Here is a 16,489-nt window from a genome sequence, read left to right as displayed (position 1 = left end):
GGGAAGGCAGGATATAATTTATGTAGGTGCTTATTAAGTTGTCCAATGATAATTAATATTAGTGGTCAATAATGGTCTAAGATCCCACATATATAATCATTTAGAAAGGAAAAAAAAAGGTTTTTCCTTCTAACTTTTGAACCATCTGTCCAAAAAAATATGAAAAAAAAAACATGTAAATAGTGCTTATATAACTCAATCAAATAAAATTAAAACAAACTTTATCAATTAAGCCGTTTATGAGTTATCGATAAAAGTATTCCCTTCTTATTTTAATTAAAAGCCTGGCAACCCTTATTTGTGACCGGATTTTCGCAGGCAACCCTATACCATTGTATTTGAAATAAAATTACTAGAGATGCACCGGATATCCGGTTACTATCCGGTATCCGGCCTATCCGGCCATTTGTTTACTATCCGGCCGGATACCGGATAGTGACCTTCTATCCGGCCGGATACCGGATAGTAACATTGCTTGATTTCGGAGTAAACAAATTGGATTTAAGAAACAGACACGGTCATAATCGTACTTGTTTATTATTTCAAAACAATTTAATCATTCCACTGACTTGCACGCGCACTCATTTCGAACCTAGAAATGAGTCCGCGCGAACGTTTACTAGGAAACAGGTCAAACCTGCAGAATGCTCACCTGAAAAACCGAAATGTAGGTATAGTTCCGCCGGCCGAATATCCGGCGGCCGGATACCGGATATTCAGCCAGTGTCCAGGCCGGATATCCGGTATCCGATATCCGGCCAAACAACTATCCGTTGCATCTCTAAAAATTACCATCATTTTGATGTATAATTCTAGCGTCAGACAGATGAGTGCAATTATCGATATAAAATCACCTCTTTAAACACGGCAAACGGCAACCACATAATAGTGACCGGAAAAAGATAGGCAACCTAGATGATTTAGGTATGTTGTACAAGTTGTATACTTTCCACTGAAACTTGTTAAACAAATCGGTGAAATTTGCCGAAAAATATTTTTTTTTCAAAAAATAATAAAAATAGCCTTGACCGTATTTCTTTAGGCAACCCTATTTATTAATGTTCTGTAGCTCTACTATCAGTTGGCAGAGTATTTTTCACTTACACTCGGTGAATAAACGTGCCGTGTGTCACGTTTTACGTTTCTTTACGGTCTTATGTACCTAACTTCACTCCACTCCAAACGATGCTGTCCCTTTCTAAGTATATTAAAAAACAGAGCAAGAGTTATATCGGAGTTTTATACAGCGCCTCTAGGACTCACTTAAAGCACTAAATAAGAAAATTGACACATTTTCTCACGTCTACGTAATTTACTATCTATGCATCTCGCTCTCGCATATTAGTGCAAGTGCACAGAAAGTAATGTTACATATACTGATGGTAGCCGTGAATATGGAGGGTAGAGGTAAGGAGAATCCTTTATGACTTTATGAGAAAACTCCTTTATGGGAGAATATTTGCAAAAAGTGGGCACGCTGTCAGCTATTATATTTTTTCTAAATCTCTCCAGAGTAGCGAAAAAAAGAAAACCCATAAACCTAGTTTTTCATTGTATCAATACCGTACTAAAAATCATGGAGAATGGAAGATACTCGTATTTACAAGTGGAAAAACGTTTTCTCTTTTTGTATGGACGATTACGTAGTATACTTCCCTCTTAAGGTTTTTGACGGACACTTTTTCATTATTAATTACATGGAGATTGTATTCCTTACCTCTACCATCCACTAAGAGCATTTAGAAGGGACATGTCATCGCTGTCATTTTCTTTACAAAACAGTCTGCCGATTTTTGCGGGGGAGGGGACGTCAAATGTATTGCTATTTCTACATGATTTGTACGTAACGTACAAATAGCCATGTCAGTCCATACAAAAGTTTGCACAATTGTGTTTTTCGGCAGAGGGGTAAGTAATAATGTCAACAAAAAAATAAAGAGTATACCTACGAGACTACTACGACTATGATATTTGATTTATTCGGTTGTCAATATAAAACAAATGTAGGTGTTCTTTCTTCCCGTATGAGACGCCATTACTATGTAGTTTTGCTTGAGATTAATAAACATTACCTATATGGTGTTAAAACAAGCTTTTCTTTCCTGCTTGGAACCCTAATCCTAAATCCTAACAGTAAGCACTCAATGGCCACTCCAGTTATTCAATGCTCTAAGACCAATTTTGTCACTTTGTTACTGACTCAACCTTCATTCTACAATGTTTTAAAGATTTGACGTTGCCATAGTTACGAAAATAATAAACACATCAATGTTAGTAAACAATGTATAAATTAAAATATATTGTATTCAAGACAAAAATTGCAAAATATGATAATTACGTAAACATCATTAATAATCGAGTTAAAATTATGACTTTGCGTGTTAAAAAATAGGAAGCAAAGTATACGGCGCGATTATACAGGCTACTTTTGGTATATACATATTTATTACGTTTGATGAAAATAGTACACACATGAGAAGAAATCTTAAAATATTAAAATAGGTATGTATTATAATGGTCCGCTTCAGTCCGCACCGCCTACTGCTAAGTAACATTATCTAATAAAGTGTGCGGAAAGAGAAGAGTCGTGAAATTTAGGGGAGCCCATACATTATACCTACGACTCTTCTCTTTCCGCACAGACCCTACGACCTACGTATGACCTTAATAGCGATCTTAATTTTATAGTACCTATATGATCTCGAGTATATTTCTGAGCCAAGCGCCCCATTTCCAATACAAAATGAACCCACGCAGCGGGTTTTTGGCAATAAATGTGTTTTAAATTTTCAGATTCTGAACCACCAGCAAAAGTTTTTGAAGAAAGTTTTATATTTCCTGTTACCAAGTTGACATGAAAAACGAGTACCTACCAAACACAATAATTTGAACAACGGAAAATAAAATAATACTTAGTAAAGAAAAATAAATAAACTCACAGAACATTTGTATGTTTTATTTAATTTAAGATAATAATGCTTAATAAAATACATAGCAATTCTTGTGTAAATATTCTTACTATGTGTTATGTGCACCCAGCAACAAAAACAGCAACATGTCTATGTACCGCTCCTTGTATTGAGCCTTAATTCTTAATACATATGTAACTTCTACATGCATACGCATGCATACATGATGCAATCCGGGTTTTCAGGGAAATGTTGTTTTCAATCAGCTTCTTGCCTAAAACCAAAAACTGCTCGTAAGCAATGTGATTTTCGCAAATGTAGCAGTAGAAATAGGAAAATATGATGTCAAGTATAACTCATTACCTTTGTACTAAATCAGCCTTTTATCGAACTATTAATTGATTTATCCCTTAAAGTTTTGCTTGAAGTTCACATAGGTACTGTTATAAATTTATACATATTACGTTGAAAATTGCATTAATATTCGTGAAAAATCTGCGTATTTGTTGTGTTTACAAGTTGACAGAAATGTCACGTTGGAAACGCACGTATTTTTCCATAACATCTGTCACGTTTACTCGCGTAAAGTATTTACGCAGAATAATTCTGGCTCAGTTTTCATTATATAATTAGAAAGAGAGCGTTTTAGGTGTGAAGTTAGGCAAGTATGGAAAACTCGCGTAAAAACGTTTGTAACTCATGGTACAAATTGAAATTTTTAGTTCTTTACGTGACCGGTAGAGGCACTGTACAATTACTCCATACATTTTCCTTAACTTTCTCACTATCTTCACTTCTCACTGTCATTCACGGAACTCATAGTAGAGCTACTGGAACATATTTTCTTTCATATTTTCATAGTTTCACCCGTCAGAAAGATTGGTGAAGGTCGACCATATGTGGGATCTCCTATCTCCTACTATAAGGGAAATATGTCTCACATAATACAAGTAATCTCTTCTAGCTTCTAGTAGAATGGGGTAGCCCCACGCTGACTAAAGCTTTATCTCACCGCCTAAATTAAATTGACCTGCCGGCCTAGCCAAGGTTACAATCGCTATCGCTTCGACAACGAAAAGCATTATGTCTCTCTATCACTCTTCCATATTAGTGCGACAGTGACAGTTGCGTTCGATCGCTACGGAGCGTAAGCGATCGCCATCTTGGCTACGCGGCCTGAATATTTATCATCTTGGCAAAAGATCCAGATAGTCCAGATACCATCAGAGCTATTCCAGCCGCTGGCTGGCCTGTTTGCGCAAATGTACATACCAAACTACGGTCGAGAAAATTTATTCTTTAGCAATTTGCGGTTCAACTAAATTTAACCAAATTTACAAATTGTACATACAGCTTGGCAAAAAAGAGTAGACATTAAAAAGTGGCAACATTGTATAGTACCGTCCCTTCAAACCAATTAATATAAGAAAACGAGACGACACTACAGTGTTGCCACTTTTTAATTTCTAGGTACCTACTAGAGGTGTGCGCCGATGGCAAAATCATCGGCGGCGGCGTCCGATGATTTTTTGACCGGCGGCGGCGGCGTGATCGGCGTGAAATCGGCGTGGCATAATTTTTGATACTGCATGAGAACGTGGCTGTAGAAACTCTACATTAAAGCCTTCTGAGTATTTACTAGGCTATCCAAAGCATAAATTATGTGTGTTTTCTAAATTATTGCCGGTAATTATATCCCGGCATGTCACTTGGCAACCATTTATTACCAATACCTACCTAATGGTTACCGACGGTATGTTTAAATATTAAATTAAAAAGGATACTTTAAAACGCTACATTTTAGGCAGTATTTTTACTTACTTTTAAGCGAAATACAAATTAAACAAAAAAATCTTTAAGTTGCCTTAAATCTATATTGACTTTTCCCAGCAGCTGTCGCCTCACTTAGGATTTGTTACGATATAATGATGAATACTTTACATTTGTCCGAACAGAAAACTATGTAAGACTAAATATATCGTCGTTTTCGAAAGTAAACTTATCTGGCCGGTTGATTCGCTCAACAGAATGTCTTTGGAGTGTCCCGTTTTATAGAATACCTATTAAGGTCTACTTTGTTTTCTTTACTCCTAGCTTAGTGAAGATATTTGGTGATTTAAGTTCCTATAAGTAGGTATCATTGTTTAGGTATAGCTTATTACGAAGCTTTAACCCGACTTTTATAATTTTGATTGAAATATATATTACTAAGTAAAAGAAGCTGATAATCACCATAAAATGACTAAGAATTGATCGTGTGTATTTTTAAATGAAATTGTATATTATGTGATAAATAAATCAAATCATATCTATCATATGATGACATTGATGTCTTGTTGATGACCCTCATGCGTGTCACCAGAATCATACGAGAAATCATAAAATACGCAATTACAGCTTGCTGGAGATTCTAAGAAGAAAATAGCATGTTTATGTCCTAGGATATGAACCTGCTATTTTCTTGACTTTATTTCACTGATTAAATTGACAATAAAGAGAATATTGATGTAAAACAAAATGCGTTCTACAAAAAAGCTGTGCGATAAAATATCAAATAATAACCTGAGATCCAGAAACAAGATCTTGTTTAAATTAACGCTAAATCGTTATCACAGCTAACACCGCAACAACAAAAATTATGCTAATATGCTTCACTGGCAAATAATAAGCGAAAAAGCATAAGGATCTTTAAATTATACCTCTGACACTATCTGCTCACTACGCAACATGGAATAAGACACGATAGGTATCAAAATTTCCCACGCCGATTATACGCCGGTCAAATTTATCGGCGGCGGCGGCGTGGAAAAATCGTCGGCGGCGGCGGCGCGGCGCACATGTCTAGTACCTACTCTTTTTAGGGTTCCGTACCCAAAGGGTAAAACGGGACCCTATTACTAAGACTTCGCTGTCCGTCCGTCCGTCCGTCCGTCTGTCACCAGGCTGTATCTCACGAACCGTGATAGCTAGACAGTTGAAATTTTCACAGATGATGTATTTCTGTTGCCGCTATAACAACAAATACTAAAAACAGAATAAAATAAAGATTTAAATGGGGCTCCCATACAACAAACGTGATTTTTGACCAAAGTTAAGCAACGTCGGGAGGGGTCAGTACTTGGATGGGTGACCGTTTTCTTTTTGCTTTTTTTGTTTTTTTTTTGCATTATGGTACGGAACCCTTCGTGCGCGAGTCCGACTCGCACTTGCCCGGTTTTTTTTTGCCAAGCTGTAGTAGTTTATGCTAAGAATGTCCAATGTAAGGTTGGACCATGGTTCGACCGTACATAAATCCAGCTCAAGTATTAATCTTCAAAGGAGTAACTACCGTATTTTGCCAGTATGGTCAAACACGATGCCATTCCCTGAGTAGTCGAAGGTTGCTAGAAGAGTCCTCGGCCTCGATCGGCCCCGCTCATCGGGTTGGCCGGTGCTGTAAACAACAAATCTCTGGCCAGCATTGGTTTCTGAAAGTAACGTAACTAGGTAGATAAGCTTCTTAAAGTCCTTTCAGATTAATTCGTTTGTAATGGCTCCTCTACACGATGGGCCAACGCCGGCCACTCCAAGGGACGCAGCCATGCGGTAGAATGAGATAGCAATATCACTTGCTCCCTCTAAATGCGTCTCTTGGAGTGGCCGGCGTTGGCCCATCGTGTAGAGGAGCCATATAATGGCCATTGAATTTTACAGCCGGGTGCACCAAGTAACTACTTTCTTACCTAAACAGGTACTCGAGCATTTAATAACATATTGTATAACCTAGCTAAAGTAAAGGAAGATTAGAAAACTTTGGACTCCCATCCCATAAATATTTCCCACTGGACTATAACAGCAGCTCAGATTCTTGGTAGAGGAGAAAGGCGTCCGTTGACTCCGATTAGCAGCGGCGACTGATACGGATGGGTAGTATAATATATCAATCAATAGATTATTTAGGTCCGGTTGCACCAAACTGTTCGTATATTGTTAAAGAGTTCGCTAAATTTTGATGTACGAAAGTTTCATAGTAGGCTGACGTTGATCAGTCTGTCAATTGTGGTTGGTGCAACTGGCCCTTATTGTGTAATGGTTATTGGTTGTTAACCTTCTGCGTCGTAATAATCCAGCGCTAATCTGCCAGTCCTGTAGTACCAGCGACCGCGCCCGTTCTCGTCAAACTCTGCAAACTTTTCACCGGAGTCGTATGTCAGCAATCCTTTGTTTTTATTGTGCTCAAACCAGTCGAACTCAGGCTTGGCTGGCCTCATGCGATAAACGTTCATCTAAACATATATTTTTTGGGTAAATATTGTAAATAATGAGACACTAAGAATTCTACATGTTAATTTCCAACTTTCAACACGGTACCAAAACCCGGTTGCACCTCGTACACGTACATTAGGTACGTAGGTAAGTACATATCAGATTGGTTAATGGTTATGTTATTTGCCATACACAATAAGTGACTGAAGGAGTATCATGCGAGTTCTTAAGGCCCCTGTACATATTGGGCCAACGCAGGCCGGTCCAAGGGACGCAGCCGTGCGGTAGAATTATGAGATAGCAATATCATAAATGCGTCCCCCAGACTGGCCCACGCTGGCCCAATATGTACAGGGGCCTTTAGTTATTGAACTTATACGGGCTTGGTACGATGTAGACTGAGTCCTTCGTCAAATTTATTATTACCTTTCTAACTACTTTCTCCGTGGGCAGCATAGTCCAGCCCTTTTCGATGAACGTGCGATCGGATAAAGTATACTTTATTATACCTTTATTAGGTTCCTCGCTGACCTGAAAAACTTAAAAGGTCAAGGACGTACCTACAATTTGAAAACAGGGGGCTATTATTCCCATGTCAACTAGTGATAAGTATGTTGTGAAAAAAATAACCGCACTAGGTAACTAACCACACTGCCGGCGACAAACTTTTTAAAGATTTTTTTACATACCTACTTATAACCTTAGACGCGCGCAAATTAAAAACTCATCGCATCATTCATTTGCTTTTATCTTATCGACCTTATCGTCGGCAGTGAGTTAGCTGCCCTTGGATGACATAAACATTGTGGGTATTATCAGTGGCGTAGCTAGCATGGGTGGTACCCGGGGCGGAAATTGTGGGTGTCACCCCAAAATTCAATAAAAATTGTAAAATATATAGGTATATTACAGAAATAATCACTTAATAAAAAAACGTTTCTGTACGGCTACCATCAGTTTGGCATTGACATAAACGCTATCGCGAACGTAATTTATTTTCTATATATCTCTTTCGCACTAATAATATTTCAGTACGAGCGAGATGCATAGAAAGTAAATTACTTACGTTCACGATTTCGTTTATAAATGTCAGGCCAAACTGATGGTAGCCGTACTAAATAAAAAAAACCGGGCAAGTGCGAGTCGGACTCGCGCACGAAGGGTTCCGTACCACAATGCAAAAAAACAAAACAAAAAAAGCAAAAAAAAAAACGGTCACCCATCCAAGTACTGATCACTCCCGACGTTGCTTAACTTTGGTCAAAAATCACGTTTGTTGTATGGGAGCCCCATTTAAATCTTTATTTTATTCTGTTTTTAGTATTTGTTGTTATAGCGGCAACAGAAATACATCATCTGAGAAAATTTCAACTGTCTAGCTATCACGGTTCGTGAGATACAGCCTGGTGACAGACAGACGGACGGACAGCGTAGTAATAGGGTCCCGTTTTACCCTTTGGGTACGGAACCCTAAAAATCCTACATGGAGCCAACTGATTATTCTTAGGTACATACCAGGTGTCCACGAGGAACCAGAGAGATTTTAACCACGCATTTCTGAGGCCAAAATAAGGAAAAAATAGTAAAAGAGTTTACGTCAATATCGCCAAAAAATAGTTTTTCGATTTGGTGTACGTAGGTATTTGTACATAAATTGTAAATGCCATAATTTGTAAATCTCACCCAAAAATAATTTAAACTTTTTTTTTGTCAATTGCAGCAATAATCACATAATTTAAGAAAAAAACCTTTACAATGGTCCTGAATTTAAAAAAAAACCTTCGAGGCGCCAACATATTATTGTTACATACCAGATACCAGGTGCCCTCGAGGAACCCGAGAGATTTTAACCACGCATTTCCGAGGCCAAAAGAAGGAAAAAATATTAAATGAGTTTACGTCAATATCGCAAAAAAAAACTTTTTTCGATTTTTTGTACGTAAGTACATAAAATATAAATGCTATTTGTAAAATTATCACTCAAAAAGAATATTAACTTTTTTTGTAAAACCTAGTTTATAGGGTTCCGTACCTCAAAAGGAAAAAACGGAACCCTTATAGGATCACTCGTGCGTCTGTCCATCTGTGACAGCCGATTTTCTCCGGAACTACTGGACCAATTAAGTTGAAATTTGGTACATATATGTAAGTTTGTGACCCAAAGACGGACATGCAACGTAAACAAATGAATTTTAAACATGGGGGCCACTTTTGGGGGATAAATGAGAAATTATTATTGTAAGGATTTCAAATATATATTTTTTTAATAATTTTCGTATAAACAGTTTAGAAGTAATTCAAGAAAATAGGCAAAAAATGACCATTCCCCCCCTTTGGCCCCTTTATCTCCGAAACTACCAGGTCTAAAATTTTGAAAAAAATATATAACAGGAAAACCTATTAGAAATCTACAGTCAAGCGTGAGTCAGACTTAATTACTTAGTTTCTGATCCGACCCCTACGGATTTTTTAAAGACGTTTCACTCACGTTTCACATAAAAAAAATTGTGTAATGTACGGAAACCTTGGAACGCGAGTCCGACTCGCACTTGGCCGGTTTTTTCAAAGTGTACTTATGTCACTTTTTTACATTCTATCAATAAGGATATTTGGACTAGGTCCCATATTAGCAATAATATCGCCATAAAAAAAAACATTTTGGACTAAGTAACAATAAAAAGATATTTTTTTAGCTGGCTGTACTGGACTCTGAAACTAGGCTAATTCCAAAACAGTTTATAGGACGTTTTTACTCTTTAAATATGATCAGGAATATACTGTCAAAATCTCTATTATTATTATTTATTTATTTCATTAATGGCGATTGCGCAATCTGCCAGTTTTATGAATTTTTAGGGTTCCGTACCTCAAAAGGAAAAACGGAACCCTTATAGGATCACTATAATATTGCGTCTGTCCGTCTGTCACAGCCTAATATTTTCTCGGAATCTACTGGACCAATTAAGTTGGAATTTGGTACACATATGTAAATTAGTGACCCAAAGATGGACATATTTTTTTTTAGTTTTAAAATACATAGGTTCGAAGTTATTTAAGAAAATAGCCAAAAAATTACTATCCCCCCCCCCCTCTCCAGACTGAGCATAGTCGCGCTACCCCCTCTGCCACGCATACGGTAATTTTACTCCATGTTCGAGTCGAAAGTGCCTTTGTGTGACGTCCGTGTCTTTGAACGGCACCCCCTCCACCTCGTCCCGCGCACCCCCGCATTTTTGGCATCATCGGTTGCATGATATAATTGCTCTAAACTCGGTCTAGAGGATTCCTAGTCTATGCCGAAAGTACTGGATCTAAAATTTTGAAAAAAATACTCAAAATAGTTCTTTACCTATAGATGACAGGAAAACCTATTATGGCTCCTCTTCACGTTGGGCCAACGCCAACGCCAACGAGGGACGCATTTATGCGTTAGAGGGAGCAAGTGGTATTGCTATCTCATTCTACCGCATGGTTGCATCCCTCGTTGGCGTTGGCTTTGGGCCAACGTGAAGAGGAGCCATTAGAAATGTGCAGTTAAGCGTGAGTCGGACTTATGTACGGAACCCTAGAAAAGCGAGTCCTACTCGCACTTGGTGGCGAAGGTTGGCAACATGAGACCGGACAGCGCCATCAGCGACACCATCGGCAGATATGGTCTAGGCACCAGGAATGATCGCGGCCAAAAACTCATTGATTTTTGCGTTGGCAGGAGACTGAGTATCATGAACACCCATTTTCAGCACCACCATAGACGCCTTTATACATGGAGATCTCCAGGCGATCGATACAGGAACCAAATTGATTATATAATGATAAACACCCGCTGGAGGTCTTCCATAACTAATACGAAGACTTTCCCCGGTGCTGAATGTGGATCCGACCACATACTGCTTGTCGCTAGCCTATCCCTGCGCCTTAAAGCGATGAACAATAACAGCTCACGACCAACACCCAGAGTTTTAAACCCTATAGAGCGCCTACATTTCCAAGATATCATCGAAGGCAGACTCGCTGAGAACCCAACACCAATGACGGCAGACGCCGATACTCTCTGGAGAAATCTGGAAGATAGAATTAATGAGTCTCTAAGTGAAATTGTCTCGAAGCGAAAGAAGGACCGCAAGAAAACAGCTTGGATAACCGACCACACGTGGGAACTCATACAAAGGAGAAAGGAACTTAAAGTGAGAGGGCTGCAGAACTCTGACGTAATGAAGGAATATTCAAACTTGTGTCGGGCCATCAAAAAGGAATGCCGCAAAGACAAGAATAACTTCATTGCTAGCATATGTCTTGAAGTGGAAACCCACGCGATGAGACAGCAGACCTCAGACCTGTTTAAAAAAGTTCGCCTGCTAAGTAGGCAATTTAAGCCCAAAGTGTGGGTCATCGAGGATAGCGATGGGAAACCACTGCACGAGTTAGACACTATTGCCGAAAGATGGCGTCGCTACTGCGAGCAGCTGTACAAAAAGCCCAACACAGCAGATCCCCTTAATGTCCGTGTGAACTGGTCTGTTTTGGACCTGGAACCCGATATCCTACGCTCGGAGATAGTAGCAGCCATTGAATCGTTAAAGACTAAGAAAGCGCCAGGTCCAGATCAAATCACAGCGGAAGTGCTTAAGTCTCTGGGTGAAAAAGGCGTTGACACAGTGCACAACATCTGCAACCACGTATGGCGAAATGGCGAGTGGCCTAAGGCTTGGACTCAGTCGATTATCCTTCCACTTCACAAAAAGGGCTCGACCAAAAAATGCGATAACTATCGCACACTCGCGCTAATATCCCACGCTAGCAAAGTCCTGTTACACATTATAAACAACCGTATTCGCTATTATCTCGACTGGCAGATCCCACAGGAACAGGCTGGCTTTGTAAAGGGAAAAGGCACCCGTGAACAAATTCTTAACATCAGGCAAATCGTGGAGAAATGCTATGAGTTTGACACGCCGGTCATAATGTGCTTCGTCGACTATAGCAAAGCTTTCGACTGTGTCAATTGGGACTGTCTATGGAGAGTCTTATCAGAACTGGGTGTACCTCATCATTTAACCGCGCTTCTGCAGTCACTATACCACAATAGCCAAGGAATGGTGAGGATCGACGGTACAATATCCAAACCATTCAGTTTTGAAAAAGGAGTTCGTCAAGGCTGTATCCTATCGCCCATCCTATTCAATATATACGGTGAGTACATAGTGAGGCGTACATGCGATGGCTGGGGAGGAGGAATTGCCGTTGGTGGACGCAAAATTCACAATTTGCGTTATGCTGACGACACCACCTTACTAGCGTCAGATGAGATTGAGATGGCCACCTTATTGGATAGGATGGAACGCATAAGCGGAGAACTAGGGCTCTCTATAAATAGATCCAAGACGAAGATAATGGTCGTAAATCGCACAGGCAAGCTTGAGCTCACCGGAACACTTGACTTGGAGGTAGTTGACAACTTCACATACCTGGGCTCAAGCATTAGTAATAATGGCTCTTGCGAAGCTGAGGTGCGACGTCGAATCGGGATGGCAAAAGGAGCTATGGCGCAGCTACAAAAGATATGGAAGGACAGGAGCATCACCCTGAAAACCAAGACCAACCTTGTGCGCACTTTGGTGTTCTCCATATTCTTATATGGCGCAGAGACGTGGACCTTAAAGAAAGCCGACCGTGACCGCATTGATGCTTTTGAGATGTGGTGCTGGCGCAGGATGCTGGGGATTCCCTGGACAGCACATCGCACCAATGTATCGATTCTTCAGGAGCTCAAGATCCAGACGAGACTTTCTACCACCTGCCTACGAAGGATTCTGGAGTACTTCGGACACATAGCCAGGAAAAGCAGCGATAATCTTGAAAAATTAGTGGTCACTGGCAAAGTGGAAGGAAACAGACCTAGGGGCAGAAGCCCGATACGTTGGACTGACCAGGTTCGCACCACCCTCGACACCACAGTACACGACGCTCTTCACGAGGCAGCAGATAGAAGTGTGTGGCGCCGAGTGGTCCACACAAAACTATTTCGACGAGATGGTCACGACCCTCAGCATTGAGGAAACCGACGCGAGGAGGAGGACTCGCACTTGGCCGGTTTTTTATAGATGACACTACTGATGTTCACGTTCAGGCCGGGTGTCACCCCTATACGGGTGAAACCCAGGGCGGACCGCCCCCCCCCCCCTAGCTACGCCACTGGGTATTATACAGGGTGGCCAATATACTTAGAGGTATACAACTTTTTTTTGCCGCCTTTTTATTTTGGCGGTAAATATGACAGTTATTGCATGAAAATTAGTTTGTGTAGATACGGCAAATTTATTATGGAGCGTTTTACGACGGAACAACGTGTTTTAATCATTAAAACGCAATAGAAACATTAAAAATAACGTTTCCCGGTCGATTAATTTCGAGAAACGGTGACATTGACTGGCCCCTAAGATCGCCTGATTTAACAGCTCGTGACTTTTTTCTGTGGGGCTATCTAAAGGGACGTGTCTATGCTAATAGGCCAACGAACCTTCAGCAATTAAAACAAAATATTCGAAACACTGTCGCTGAGATAACGCCAGAAATGTGTGAAAAAGTGATGAAAAACGCGATGAAAAGGGTTCGCATCTGCCATGCTGCTAGAGGTGGACATTTGTCTGACATTATTTTCCATGTGTAATTGCTGACCCTACATATTATATTTAACAAGGAATACTTAATATGTTTTATATTTTATAGAATAAAATTTCAAAAATAAAGTGTATACCTCTTATTTGGCCACCCTGTATATATTTGTAAGTTCATTAGGTACTAAATACTAATACTAACCTGGGTGGCTTTTTGGCCTTTCGACATTTTACCGCCAGAAACACTACGAAAATTCGATTTTCTAAGTATATACCAAAATTATCTTAAAAACTCAAACTCCTCCCTACGCTAAAGATGATCTCGCCTGATACTGTTTACGTTTAGTACCACCAAACCAAATACGAGATGCAAAATGTTTAAGAAAATATAATTAGTACTAGCTTCATTATCAAAATAAAATAAAAAACATCTATAAATTAATTCATTCAAATCAAACGTGTCAAGTTAACGTCATCGATATCGTTAGTTTGTATACCATAATAAGGTTATGTTAGCTTAAGGTTTGTGTAGTTAGTATGAACATGAAGTTGATGGTTTGCCTATCGAGGACAAGAGAAGAGAGGAGGGGAAGCTGTTCTGCCTCGGACAGTTTTTTCTTTTATGAATTTTAGAAAAATACTAAAGGCTGCAGAATTATTTTTTATCCGAATATTATAAGATACATTAATAAACTATCTAATATGATATAAAATTTAATGATGAAACTTGTATTTATTTATTCAATTTTACATATTATGTATATAGATAAAACTTAACAAACTAAAACCCGTTCTGAGCCATGCCGGGTCCAAAGGTCCCCATCACACTAGTAGCGTTACCCCGCTGTATGGCGATGGAGACCTGTTGGACAAGCCATGACTCAGAACGGGGGTCATTCCCCTTTTCTCTGAGGCGCTTTCCAAGTTCCCTGAAAAGCTCTCGTGCCTCCCGGGCACGATTTAATGATTAAATTATTTATTTTGATGGGATACGTTGACGAAAAAAAAACCGGGCAAGTGCGAGTCGGACTCGCGCACGAAGGGTTCCGTACCATAAATCTTTATTTTATTCTGTTTTTAGTATTTGTTGTTATAGCGGCAACAGAAATACATCATCTGTGAAAATTTCAACTGTCTAGCTATCACGTTCGTGAGATACAGCCTGGTGACAGACAGACGGACGGACGGACGGACGGACGGACGGACAGCGAAGTCTTAGTAATAGGGTCCCGTTTTACCCTTTGGGTACGGAACCCTAAAAAAGGGAAAAGTGTCCAAGGAACAACACCCCTGATGTACCTTGGTAATTTCCCGTTGTACCTCGGACATCATAATTTTAATTACTAAATTTATTTATAATAAATATATTTCCAGATGGTGTCAGTGCAGCTCTGAATACTAAGAGAGAGGCTCTTGAGGCAGTCCGAGGTCACTTGGGGTGCCTGTCGTCCCAATATGTTACCTTAACTTTGTTGCGTAATTGTTTTGCCACGCCGCGGATGACATATCTTTTGAGGACGTCTCCGTCGTGGCTTTTTGTCAACGAAGCAAGGGAGTTGGATAGGCAGTTGAAGTTGACCTTGGAGCTGGTTTTGAACGTGGAGCTCAGTGAAACACAGTGGTTTCAGGCGGCGCTCCCTATTCGATATGGTGGCTTGGGGATTCGTCGCGTGGAGGATATGGGACTAGTGGCGTTTCTGGCGTCTTCATATGGAACTGAGGGTCTTGTCATTCGCATTTATTCTTTGGATGGTGGCAATTTCCCGGTACCATTTGTAACCGAGGCGCTGGCAAGATGGTCGGTAACAGTCCCGGGCGATTTGCGGCCTCAGAACCCTACCGTACAACGGGGAATGGGACGACGTGTGGAGTAAGCACGCATACAGTTCTTTGGTGTCTGGTGCTTTGGGAGTAGATCTAGCGCGTCTCAAAGCCATCCTGGAGCCGGAATCAGGGGCGTGGCTCCATGCTCTGCCCTCACCTCAGCTGGGTACCATGCTAGATAATGACTCCCTGAGAATAGCGGTGGCACTCAGATTGCATGGGAGCAAAAGTATGTGAGCCCCACCGCTGTGGCTGCGGGGCATGGGTGGCGGAGAACGGACATCATGGCCTGAGTTGTAGACGGCGCGCTGGTCGTTTTCCGAGGCACCACTCTATCAATGAGATTGTGCGGCGGGCCATGGTTTCTGCGAACTTGCCTTGTGTTTTGGAGCCGCCTGGCCTCAGCCGCACGGATGGGAAGAGGCCGGACGGCCTGACTTTGGTTCAGTGGCGGAGAGGGCGCTGCCTCTTGTGGGATGCCACTTGCGTAAGCACCTTCGCTGCATCTCATTTGGGGCAGACCGTGCGTCGTGCTGGTGCAGCGGCGGAGACTGCTGCTAAGCAGAAACACGCTAAATACTCCGCTCTGGCATCGGCGTACGATTTTGTGCCGGTGGCTGTAGAGACCACGAGGCCGTGGGGTAGGGAAGTCCGCCAAGTATTTAGGGAATTGGGCCGGCGTTTGCGGGAGAGGGGTGGGGATCCTCGTTCTGGGTCGTACTTGGTCCAACAGGTCTCCATAGCAGTGCAGCGGGGGAATGCTGCAGGCATTATGGGGACCTTTGAGCCAGGTACGATGCAGGGGAGGTTATTTTAGGTTAAGTGTAGAATTCGATATACGTGTAGAATTAACATTTTTTTAAGGTGTGTTTTTTTTGTAATTAACTTTAATTAATT

The 16,489-nt window shown here is 40.7% G+C and overlaps 1 protein-coding gene across 1 annotated transcript in view; it reads right to left on the bottom strand.

Moving 5' to 3' along the window:
- Positions 1 to 16,489, bottom strand: part of LOC134680436 (trichohyalin-like) — a 34,858-nt gene that overhangs the window by 959 nt on the left and 17,410 nt on the right. Inside the window, exons 5-7 of the mRNA XM_063539568.1 lie at positions 7,581 to 7,685; positions 6,997 to 7,174; positions 6,238 to 6,376 (exon numbers count right to left, since the gene is read on the bottom strand). Coding sequence (XP_063395638.1) covers positions 6,238 to 6,376; positions 6,997 to 7,174; positions 7,581 to 7,685 — 422 coding nt within the window. The remainder of the gene's footprint in view (positions 1 to 6,237; positions 6,377 to 6,996; positions 7,175 to 7,580; positions 7,686 to 16,489) is intronic.

This window comes from Cydia fagiglandana, chromosome 3 (genome assembly GCF_963556715.1).
Source record: "Cydia fagiglandana chromosome 3, ilCydFagi1.1, whole genome shotgun sequence".
NCBI lineage: Eukaryota > Metazoa > Arthropoda > Insecta > Lepidoptera > Tortricidae > Cydia > Cydia fagiglandana.
Note: the sequence above shows the minus strand (reverse complement) of the source record. Positions and strands in the feature narration are given on the sequence as shown.